This window comes from Terrapene carolina, unplaced genomic scaffold (genome assembly GCF_002925995.2).
Source record: "Terrapene carolina triunguis isolate 2854851 unplaced genomic scaffold, T_m_triunguis-2.0 Scaffold62, whole genome shotgun sequence".
NCBI classification, from domain to species: domain Eukaryota; kingdom Metazoa; phylum Chordata; order Testudines; family Emydidae; genus Terrapene; species Terrapene triunguis.
The window spans coordinates 29,922,387-29,934,209 of NW_020664413.1; the positions used below are offsets into that span (position 1 = coordinate 29,922,387).

The following is an 11,823-nucleotide window of genomic DNA, read 5'->3' on the forward strand; positions in this document are numbered from 1 at the left end:
TCTAATTTTTCATACTAACAAAATATAGCTGTTGCATTTGAAGTGCTGAGATTTTATCCATCTTAGTTCCTTCTTCCATATCTCTATAGGCCCAATTTCCTCTTTTCTGTGTTAGACAATGTGGTGGTAAAAATGCACTATCCATGTCTACAGTACAATTTCCACCATAAATATACTACCAGTGGAGTAGTATACTGGTGAATTATATTTTTGCCAGTGTAAACAAGGCCTAAAGACTTGATCCTGAGAGGTGCTAACAACTACAGCTCTCGGTGAAGTCAGTAGAAGTTCAGCATCTCTGATGATCAGGCCATAAGAATATTATATTTCCAAAATGCCTTCTTAGTTATTATCAGTAAAACTTGGTATTTACCTGTACAATTTCAATGACTGCACATTCCAAAGAACGATGCTACCATCAGCTGCACCGGAAACTAGGTAAGCGGAGTCAGGGGAAAATCGGCAGACTCTTACAGGGCTGCCTCGGGGCTGCTTCAGCACTGCCAGCGTCTGACCATTACGAGTATTCCACAGCATCGTGGTACCATCTGTCGAACATGAAGCTAAAATGTGTCCAGAAGGAGAAAAGCAGCAGCAGTGGACAGCATAAGTGTGACCTTTTAATGGCGAGTAGGGAAGTTCAGTAAAGTTGTTTAAAGAATAGAGGCGGATTGTTTTGTCCAGGGAGCAAGTAGCCAAGCAGGAAGAGGAGAAGGCACAGTAGTTGACATCATCACTGTGATCAGCTAAGGTGTGAATTAGTTTCACCATTTTATCTGCTTTAAACCAAGTTACCTGAAATTAAAAAAAAGTTAATACAGTTAATACATTTATCTTAGTTCTTCTACTTTAAAAGTGACATGGATTGTTTCCATTCAACTAACTACCTAACCAAATAAATAAATAAATGTCCATTTCAAGAGGCAGTTTATTTTTGTTCAAGGTTCATTTTTGCCTCCACTAAAGTCAATGGGAGCTATGCCACTGACTTCAACAAGAACATGATCAGGTCTTTATAAGTTAATTACAGGGTGAAAATTTAAACTTGTGCAGTAAAAACTAAATTTTGAAATACATATAACAGCTGAGTCCAGTCTTTTTTTAAAGAAAAGGAGAGGAAATTAGTTTGAGATTACCCCAAAACTTGTCTTAACATAATTAATTAATGCCCAGAGTGGTTTCATGGTCTCCTTTGCTGACATTCATCTCCTCACTGTGACTGAATCTGCTGCAAACTGGTTTAATAGGGCAAATGGGCATTGTAAAAGAAGCTGATGAATCTAATGATTTATCACACATATGGCATGTTGAGAAGAAACAGTTTTTACTTTATGGAATGAGATCCAAGTTTAAAATCAAGAGACCTTAATTAGGACCACCTTTGGAGTGGGTCAATTTATTTTCCTACACTACTTTTAAATGAAAAAGAGTGGATTAAAATTTATTTTCCATCATAGTAGGGTAGGCCAAATTGCACCAGGTATGATATTAAATCATTTTCTCTAATTTGGAACTCTGTCTGATTCCATACTTCCATAGATGTCTATCATGAAAAGTTGTCCACAAAAAGCCAAATATGGCTCTTTGTTGCACCAGTCAAACTACAGTTCCAGTAAGGTTGCATTTTATATAATAGAGAGCAAAATCCGACCGGACATGTTTTATCACAATAGTTTATTGTCTTGAATAAATTTATTACTGTACTTAATTAATCTGCCTGAAAAAGAGCATAAAAGTCCTGCAAGCTATATTGTGTTAACCTTTTGTAATTTATTTTTTCTTATTTGTATACAATAGTTCCTACAGCAGCAGTGGGCAACCTGTGGCCTGTCAGGGTAATCCGCTGGTGGGCCGCCAGACTGTTTGTTTACATTTGCACAGCCGCCCACAGCTCCCAGTGGCCACGGTTCACCGTTCCCAGCCACTGGGAGCCGCGGGCGGCCGTGCAAATGTAAACAAACAGTCTGGTAGCCAGCCAGCGGATTACCCTGACGGGCCACAGGTTGCCCACCACTGGCCTATAGGCCCCAATTAGGATTAAGGCCTCATTGTGCTAGGTAGTATATAAACAGAGTAAAAGTCAGTCTCTATCCCAATTAATTTACAAACTCACTTAAAGGGAAACAGTAATAAGATCATGAATTTAATTGGCCCATTATGTGTAGAAATAAATGGTTTTGAGGATATTGAGGGAGGGGGGTGTTTTTAATATAAATAAGATAATATATTAGTTGGCTTCTTATGTTTAAGTTTTCTTAGTTCATTGAAAAGATCACATTATGGCCAAATTTTTCAAAAGTGACTAGTGATTTTTAGCACCTCGGTTTTTCTGTTCCCAACTTGAGAGCCTTAAATGAGCCTGATTTTCAGTCACTTTTAAAAATCTTGGTGATATTAATACTGGTGAATTTTACAGATACTCTACCTGTTTCGGATCTCATTTACTGAAGTCACTGATGTTACAGCAGGGTAAATGAGATCAGATTCAGGCCTAGTATGTCCAGAATGCTTTGTAATAAAATGTGAATGAAACATTAAGGGAGTAATACAAAAGATAATGGTTATAAATTCTCAGCATCCATACACTCTTTTTATCCACTATGAACTCAATCACATGAGTTGCTCAGCTACCTCAACTCCCACGGACATCCACGGGAGTGGAGGTTAGTCGTCATATGAAGGATCAGAACCGATGGTGCAGCTGTATCAATATCCTATTACAAAGTGTTTTCTATCATACATCAGCCTCATCTTAGTGGTTAAAACAGTCTTTTTAAAAAAACTAGACTAACACATCCTATCTGGTTTCTCCATACCAACTTTTTACTCTTCTAAAGGATTAGTTTAAAATGATGAGTGAGTAAAGCTCGTAAGGAAGCAGGTATCAAGCCACCTATTGGAAACTACTCTGAGCTTGGAAAAAAATGCATTATTCCAGCAATAAATATCTTGCAAGTCATATAGCATTTATAAAAATATAGCCCATTGAAAAATAGTACCAATGTGTTGGGTCTTTAAATCAGTGCACTTACATCTCTCCAATAAAATATACTGTGTTGTTTGGATGTTATATTTAGTGTTGTTATCCAAAAGAACCAACTCAGGTTGAGCAGAGTCAGGTGAGAGTAAGAACCTCTCCCCTACACAACACCTGCCAACACCAAAGCTCCTGAGGATGCGGGAGCACGAAGCCAGAGATGGCTTTATAGCTCTCAGGCTTCTTGAGCTGTGCATGTTCCAGTGTTGCTCTGTTGCCCTTTTGTTCTGGTTTAACTAGCTCAAAGGAACTTAGGGGTAACCATGATTTCGGCCATTTGTCTGTGAAGTGGTTTGCAAATCTCAAATGTTCTCAGATATCCTCAGGTCAGACCATGACTGAGAAAGCACTAGACTATGCAAAATCTAAAAAGTGGCAAGCTCACCAGAAAACGCCAGACTAGCAGAAAACACACCACGGGTATAATGGGAAATGTAAACAGAGACTGTGGGAATAATGAAGGCAGAAGAAATTGATACAGGTATAGGGTGACCAGATGTCCCGATTTTATAGGGACAGTCCCGATTTTGGGGTCTTTTTTCTTATATAGGCTCCTATTACCCCTCACCCCCGTCCCGATTTTTCACATTTGCTGTCTGGTCACCCTATACAGGTAAAGGGCAGATTTATTTTAGTAGAGCTAAACATTCAAAGCAGTTTGATTTACATTTTGTGCGGGAGTCAGATCCTCTATGCCAGGGGTTCTCAAAATGGGGGTCAGGACCCCTCTGGGGGTCACAAGGTTATTACATGGGGAGTCATGAGCTGTCAGCCTCCACCTCAAAATCTGCTTTGCCTCCAGCATTTATAATAATGTTAAATATATAAAAAAGTGTTTTTAATTTATTGGGGGGGGGGTGTCGCACTCAGAGGCTTGCTATGCAAAAGGGGTCACCAGTAGACAAGTTTGAGAACCACGGCTCTATGCATTGTTAAAGCTACACGGCTAGAGCGGGGGACTGTCATTGGGGCGGGAGGGGAACCACCGCCACCGGGCTGTCTCCTGGCCCAACGCCCTTCCCTGGGCGGCGCTGGCAACTGCAGCTCCCACGGGCTGGTGCCGGTGGGCTGACACCGCCCCGCACCAGAGCGCCGCCTGTCCCAGCGCCGAGCGGTTCCCACTGGCGAGAAGCGCCACACCAGCCCCGTAGCCGGGGGAGGGCGCGCAGAGGAGCCGGGGCCGGGCCCTGCCACGGGACAGCCGCAGGGCCCGGCGCAAGGCCTCAGCGAGCGGGGAGGGCTCCTGCCTTAGCCCCCCAGGGAGGACACCCCAGGCCGGCGGGGGAGGAGCGGCGCGAGAACCCCCGAACCCCGCCCGTATCACCGCCGCCTGCGCGCGCGCGGGACCCCCCCCAGCCGGACCGGAGCGGGGCGCTGCGACCCCTCCCTCACCTGCCTCGGCCGGCCGGGCGCCTCCGGTGCAAGTCACGTGACACGGCACCGCCCTCCCAGGTGTGACTGTGGGGGCGGTAGAGGCCAGGTCCCAACTCACCTGCGCCCACGTGACCCCGCCGCAGGGGTGGGCCGGGGCAGTGACCGAGCCAATGCCACCGCCCCGCGCTGACCACGTGGGCGGAGTCCGTCCTCTCCCAGCTGATTAGCCGAAGCGGCCGCGGTCCCGGCCCCATCCCGGGGCGCACTCCTCGGAGTGGGGCGCGCTGCCTCGTTGGCCCCGCAGGCGGAGCCGGAACCGGAACCGCCCTACTCCAAGAGCCGCCCCCTGTACCGCGGCGGGTCGGTGCCTGCAGGGGTCTGCCCGGCCTGGGTTTAACCGAGTCCTGGGGGCGGCGCTGGCCGGGACACGCCCGCTGGGGCGAAGGTGGAGGAGGTAATAGTGGTTCCTGGCCCAGCGGCTACTGGGGAGAGCGAGAAGGGCTGTGTGGCGCTGGAAAGCTTTTCTCTCGCCAGCTGCAGGTGGCCCAGTAAAAGCTTATTCCCTCACCCATCTTGTCTCTCTAATAGCCTAGGATATATATGGCTACAAGAGCAGGGTGAATGTCATGTCACGTCACATCAGTGTTAAGTCAGAGTTGGTCGGGTGTAGTGTATTAAAGTGTTACTGGTAGCAGTTAGCGATAGGTAATGGATTGTAAGAAACTGCTATTGGGGTAAACTGGTACCTGATGTAGCAAATGCCTAGATAGCAGTTTTTTGCACTATAGTGTATGTGAGATTGCTACGGTTAGAAATCTGCTACCTGGAGCAGTTATTTATATGCATGCTCAGTTTGTGTGACCATACAAAAAAGTCACTTTGCTCAAATAAAAAAGCCTCTCGGCCCCCAAACTATTTTGCCAAGCACCGCTGTTTGAGTCCCACTGTGGTAACTGCTACCCCCTCTGCCCGTGCCAGGGTTTTTCCCTCTGACATCACCTCACTTCTGGGCTTAACTCTGCCTCTTCTCTCTCCCCCCCTTCCTGATTTTGCCCTTTAGCCCCTCTCCTAATGCTGCCCCAGCTGCTTGACCACCTGACCAGTAAATTTCCACCCACTGCTCAGAACCTGGCTACCCCCCTCCTCTGATTTGCCCCCTTTGCCACTTTTTAACCCCTGTCAAAAGCAGTCCCCAGAATCCTATGGCTAGTAAGGGCAGGGTGAAGGGCAGTGACTTCAGCAGACGTACTGAGCATGCTCAGTACACCTTTACTACAGAGAGCACTTTAATACACTACACCTGCCATAAGCATCATAATGATCATATGGCCAGATCCCTTACGTAACAGGTGGGGTATACTTTCACAGCCTAATTCCTGGGTCAAGCTGCCTAACTTGTTTGAATTAGACCATATCATTCAGAAAGACATCCCATCTCTCACTTCTCTTAACTAACTACTGGAAGAGTTTATTATTGGCAAGTTTAAAAATTCATTTCCAGGTTGGATTGGTGTAGCTTGACTGGATCTTGCTTGACCCATACATCCTGTTCAGGATACAGTCTCTTACCTCACATTCTTTATTACTACATATATAATTGCTGCATTTGACTTTGTTAAAATGCATGTTTGATTACACCCATTCTAATCAAGCAATCCAGATAGTGCTAAATGACTTGCCCTTGTTTATCATTCCAGCTACCTTTGTGTGATCTGCAAACTTTAATCTCACTCTGCCATTAGTAAAGTTATGAGGGGCCTAAGGCTAATGGGAGGGAAGGGCCTCAGTATGAATTACATATTGAAAAAAAATTACAAAGTCATCAAATATTTATCTGCATACATATTTATGTAAAATTAAGTTTATTCTACTCTCACTACACTCAATTCTTCAATTCCCCCCCCCTTAATTTAGCTGTGGCAAAGTCATAAATGATGTCATCATAATTCAAAGACCTGATGATTTCAGCCTCAGTGCTCAAGAGGGACAAAGCACTGAGATGCTCTTGAGTCATGGTGCATTGGAGGACATTTTTTAACCTTGTTAGAAGAGAGAAGGAACGTTCTACACTACAGTTAGTGATTAGTGACAAATGCTATAATGCAGTTTCAACATTTGGGAAACATTCTATCACATTGAATTCACTCATAACTCAGTACTTGCAAATAGATTTGCTTTCATCATCTTTTCTCTATCTGAGTGACGTGAATTCAACAAGTTGAAGAAACTCTTTAGTAAAATCTACTGGGAGATTGTCTGGGTACTTCTGACACAGACATTTGATACCTTCATTGACTTTGGAACTTGAAATGTTAGGCAAAAAAATTGTCAGTACATTAAAAGTTTTGTCAATATTTTCCTAAGCCTCGATCCGATATTCTAATGAACTCTTCAGTTTGTCGATGATTGTGATGAAGGTATTCATTCCGAAGGCCTCCTTGTCATTGAATGAGTGGGCAGTTGCATCATCACGTCTTCTGTCTTTTGCGGTGTTTGGCTGACTTATACTCATAGTTAGCAATCCTTGCAGCCCCCTGAATTTCATACTCATCAAAAAGAACAGGAGTACTTGTGGCACCTTAGAGACTAACAAATTTATTTGAGCATAAGCTTTTGTGGGCTACAGCCCACTTTATCAGATGCATAGAATGGAACATATAGTAAGAAGACATATATACATACAGAGAACATGAAAAGGTGGAAGTTGCCATACCAACTCTAAGAGGCTAATTAATTAAGATGAGCTATTATCAGCAGGAGAAAAAAAACTTTTGTAGTGATAACACGGCTGCTACTCTGAATACTCATCAAAACTATCCCACATTTGTTGAAGAACAGTTCCAAGACTCCTCATTAGGTTTACAGCAGTGGAAAGGTCAATTTGAGCATTTTGCAAGCTTAGACCTCACCTGCTGAAGTATATCATTCCAGATGCATTGCATCACTCAGGATATTCATATTTTTTCTTGTTGATGACTTTTGAGATTCATCATCCTTGATGCCCTCTAGCGCTTCAAGGATGTTGGGGTATCCCAGAACAACCACATTCACAGCTTCAATGTTGGCACTCTGTGTCCCTGAGAGTGATTTGGGCACTGGGCATCCCTTTGATAGTGAATCTCTAAGAATCGTCCAACGACTGGTTGATGCAGAGAAAAAAATTGTACAATCCTTGGACAAATCCAAAAAAAGAAACTGCTTCAACACAACAGTCCATAGCAATCTGGCCAACAAGGTTGAGTGAGTGTGCAGCACATGGTATGTAATCAACCAAAGCATTGTGCTCATTTATCTTTGCCTGCATCCCTGAATATTTGCCACTCATATTACTTGCATTGTCATAGCTTTGGCCATGACAATGGCTGACGTCAATTCCACTTTCGGTGAGGAAATCAAGTAGGTACGAGGCAAGTTTATCCCCTGTGGCTGGTGATGTTTATGAAGGTCATGAAATGCTCAACTGGTCAGCTGGGTAGCACATAACGCAAGATGACAGTCAGCTGATCTACATGTGACACCTCCGGTCCTGAGTCAATGTACACTGAAAAAATATCCCAAATCTTTGATCTCATCTACAATGGTTGATAGCATCTTCTTTGCCAGCAATGAATTAATCACAAATAGTCTTTGATAGATATGATGTATGGCTTTTTCTACGATTTGCGTGTTCATTTTGATGCTGAGCTAAGAAAGGATCAAGCTTAGTGATTAGCTCTAGAACACCAGGGTAAATGCCACTGTGTTTCGATCTAACAGTCTCATCTGAGCCACGGAATGGCAGACCACGCTCAGCAAGCAAAACTATGGTTTCAGCTACGCATCTGAGAACCTTTTCCCAAAGAGCACGAGCTTCCAAAAACTGGTTTTCCATTTGGGTATCAATTCTGCCACTAACTTTCTTTCGGGCATGGTAGCTGCTAACTGACAATGCATGCTGCTCACTCACTGCATGATTGGTAATATATGCAGTATTCTTCCAATCACTGAAGCCTTCGCAGAAAATTCCCCACTTTTTGGTATCAGAAAACAGGCGACAATAAAAACAGTACACTTTCTTCTTAGAAGGCAAATAGATGAGCCATTCTCTCTTGCCAATCTGTTTGCTAGGCTTCACATGTTCAAACATTGATTTGGTCAGATAACGATTCTGATTGGTGTACTCTCGCTTTGTCAATGAAAAGTCAGCATCTAGATAGTGGCATTTCTGTGGGCCCTTCTCAGTCCAATATGCAATGAGATCTTGAGAAGTCATGTCCCACTCACCTGGATCGTTCGAGAAGGCTATTTTTGTATTACTATCACTAGGAAAGTCTTCAGAGGAGTGGGGTCAGACTGCAGCTAGAGAAGTCACAGGAGGCTGCTCCTTTTTATCAGGTGCAGGAGCAGCAGGTTCACTTGGGCTGGCATTCGCCTGGACTTCCTCACCACCAGACTTAGTAGGAGGAAAAAACATTAGGAGAGAAGGAGAACCTTTCAGCACTACATCTTTATTTGCCGTCTTTCTTTGGCCGCCTTCAATTTCTGCCATCCTCCTTTCTTCGACACAGTTTCTATTGTCCAGTGTAGGCCTTCTGTGTACAAAGTTCAATATTGCATGGGCCCACAAACACTCACTTAGCCCAAAAAGACAAAATCACAACCACCATAAATTGAATTCACAATCTCGATGGATTAATATGTACAAAGCAATATCTAATGAGACAAAAAATTTCTGATGGCCCCGCTACTGTCACTCAGCTGTTACTTCGATATGGAATGGAGGGCCTACAATAAGGCCTAAAAATTAGGGCCTAAAGTAGGACCTAAAAATAGGAGGGCTTAAGGCTATAGCCTTATTAGCCTATGGGTTAATCCAGAACTGACCAGTGGTGACTTTATATTTTCTTCCAGATCACTGACAAAGATATTGAAAAACATTGGGCCAAGAACAGTTCTCTGGCACTCCACTAGAAACAGCCCTATTTGATGATGACTATACATTAACAATTATGTACTGAATTCTATCACTTAATCAGTTAAGTGCTTTTATAGTTGCCTTGATCCACCAAATCTATAATTGCATCAAAAAACATTGTTTGCTTTTCAGTAAACCTATTTTTAGTAAAACGAAGTGGACTGTCATTACTGATGCTAGCAACCTTTAATTCTTTGATTAAATCCTGTATTAGCTGTTCCATGATTTTGCCTAGGATTGATGTCAGGCTAACTGAACTAAGCTTAGCTGGGTCATCCCACTTACTTTTTCAAAAACTTTTTTTGAACATATTAGCAAAATATTAGCTTTTTTTCCCCTGCAGTCTTCTGGAACTTTCCCAATTTTCCAAGATTTATTGAAAATAGACATAAATGACACACATTTCCTCAGCCAATTTGTTTAAAATGCTTGGGCACAAATTTAGTCCTGCCTATTTAAACATGTTAAACTTTAACCGATGCTTTTTTTTACCTCATTCCTAGTTACAGTGGGAATAGAAAGCATTTCATTGTTGCTGTAGTATGTGAATAAATAATCCACACTTTCCAAATATTAAATATTTATTGAACTTTTCTGCATATTAAGATAATTTTTATCTACAAGTAATAACAGCCGAACATCATTGTTTTATTTCTTTTGTTTCCGATATCTTAAAAAATTCCCTTATATCCTTTACCCAAAAGATCATAGATTTTTCATTGATACTTTTAGCTTCCCCTTATTAACTGTCCACACATTTAATAACTTCTAATTAATACCTATTGATATCAACTTTCCCTTTTTAATTGCTGCTTTCACTTCTCTTCTTAACCAGGATGTTTTCTTAAGCCAAAGCAGCCTTTGTTCATGATTGCAGAATTGTGGCTTTTGTGGCATCTAGTAAAATGTTCTTAAATAACTCCCAATTATTCACATTTTTCTGTTTACATTTTCCTCCCAATCAATGTTGTTCAATTGTTTTCTGTTTTGGTAAACTGGCCATTTTACAGCATTTATGTGTTTTACTAATTGGGTTTGTATTCTTTTTTCACACATGTAGCCAGGTTGTGATCACTTGTACCTAGACAACCATTGCCCAAGCCACAATGCTTACAGTTTTTAGCACCAGACTCTGAGTCTCACTGCCATAGGTTTTAAAACACAGTGTAGACATAACCTTACAAAACTTTAGAAGGCTGTCTGTCATACATACACACATACACCCTTTTGCTGTGTTTGCACAGTGATCAGAACAATGGGGTCCTGCTCCATGACTGGGGATCCTATCATAGAATCATAGAAGATTAGGGTTGGAAGAGACCTCAGGAGGTCATCTAGTCCAATCCCCTGCTCAAGGCAGGACCAGGACCAACATCAACTAAATCATCCCAGCCAGGGCTTTGTCAAGCTGGGCCTTAAACCTCTAAGGATGGAGATTCCACCACCTCCCTAGGTAACCCATTCCAGTGCTTCACCACCCTCCTAGTGAAAGTGTGTCCTAATATCCAACCTAGACTTCCCGCACTGCAACTTGAGATCATTGCTCCTTGTTCTGTCATCTGCCACCACTAAGAACAGCCGGACTCCATCCTCTTTGGAACCCCCCTTCAGGTAGTTGAAGGCTGCTATCAAATCCCCTCTCACTCTTCTCTTCTGCCCAGTTCCCTCAGCCTCTCCTTGTAAGTCACGTGCAACTGAAATACAAATATCATACACACACACTCACAGGATTTTACCATTTTAAAAAGATTTTTCTAACATTAATTCTCACTGTACATTCTCTATAGCTCTGTTCCAAATTTAACAGTCTTGGCAGCTAGTAGGTTACTCTCCATCTACTCCCATTCCTTTTTAATAATTTTATTTGGCTAGACTCTGCCCAAGATAGAGTGAATCATCTTTACTCCCATCATCTTTATGACAGTAGAAATGTGCCATACATCACGACACCCATCTAATTGTCTTGGACATTTTTGAAACATGCTACAGACTCATCCTGTTGACCTGTAGCACTGCCATAGCTAACCAAATTTCAAAAGGCAAGTAATTTAAGAAGTGTCATTTTTTGAGAGAGCAATGCTGTAAGTGAAATATAATTTTCTGGTACTTAAATTACATCCTCTCATCTGTTTTTTTCATATATTAAATAAATTGATGATTTCCTTGATAGCATTAATTTGAATAGACTACATGGAGTTTGATAAGCATACATTAAACTCCGCCCATATTCAGTGTATATCACTGGTATATAACTGTTTAAAGCTTTACAGTGTTTTTCTTTCTCTTTCAGGGCCGGCTCCAGGCACCAAGCACCCAAGCTGGTGCTTGGGGCGGCACCTGGAGGGGGGCGGCGGCGCGGCGCTCTGGCCGCCGGGGGGGGAGAGCCGAGCCCCAGCCGGGGCTCGCCGCCCTCCCCCCAGGGCTCCGGCCGCCCTGCCCCCGGCGCTCTGGCCGCCGG

At 43.0% G+C, this 11,823-nt stretch overlaps 1 protein-coding gene across 2 annotated transcripts in view; it reads right to left on the minus strand.

Annotated features, from left to right (window-relative positions):
- The window catches only part of WDSUB1 (WD repeat, sterile alpha motif and U-box domain containing 1), a 52,155-nt gene extending 47,551 nt beyond the window's left edge, over positions 1 to 4,604 (minus strand). Inside the window, exons 1-2 of one of the 2 annotated variants that reach the window (XM_024219156.1) lie at positions 4,430 to 4,544; positions 374 to 795 (exon numbers count right to left, since the gene is read on the minus strand). In XM_024219156.1, coding sequence (XP_024074924.1) covers positions 374 to 771 — 398 coding nt within the window. In that variant the 5' untranslated portion in view covers positions 772 to 795; positions 4,430 to 4,544. Of the gene's footprint in view, positions 1 to 373; positions 796 to 4,429 lie in introns of both variants that reach the window. The other variant, XM_029910561.1, reaches the window with a different exon arrangement.
- Between the last annotated feature and the right edge of the window lie 7,219 nt (positions 4,605 to 11,823).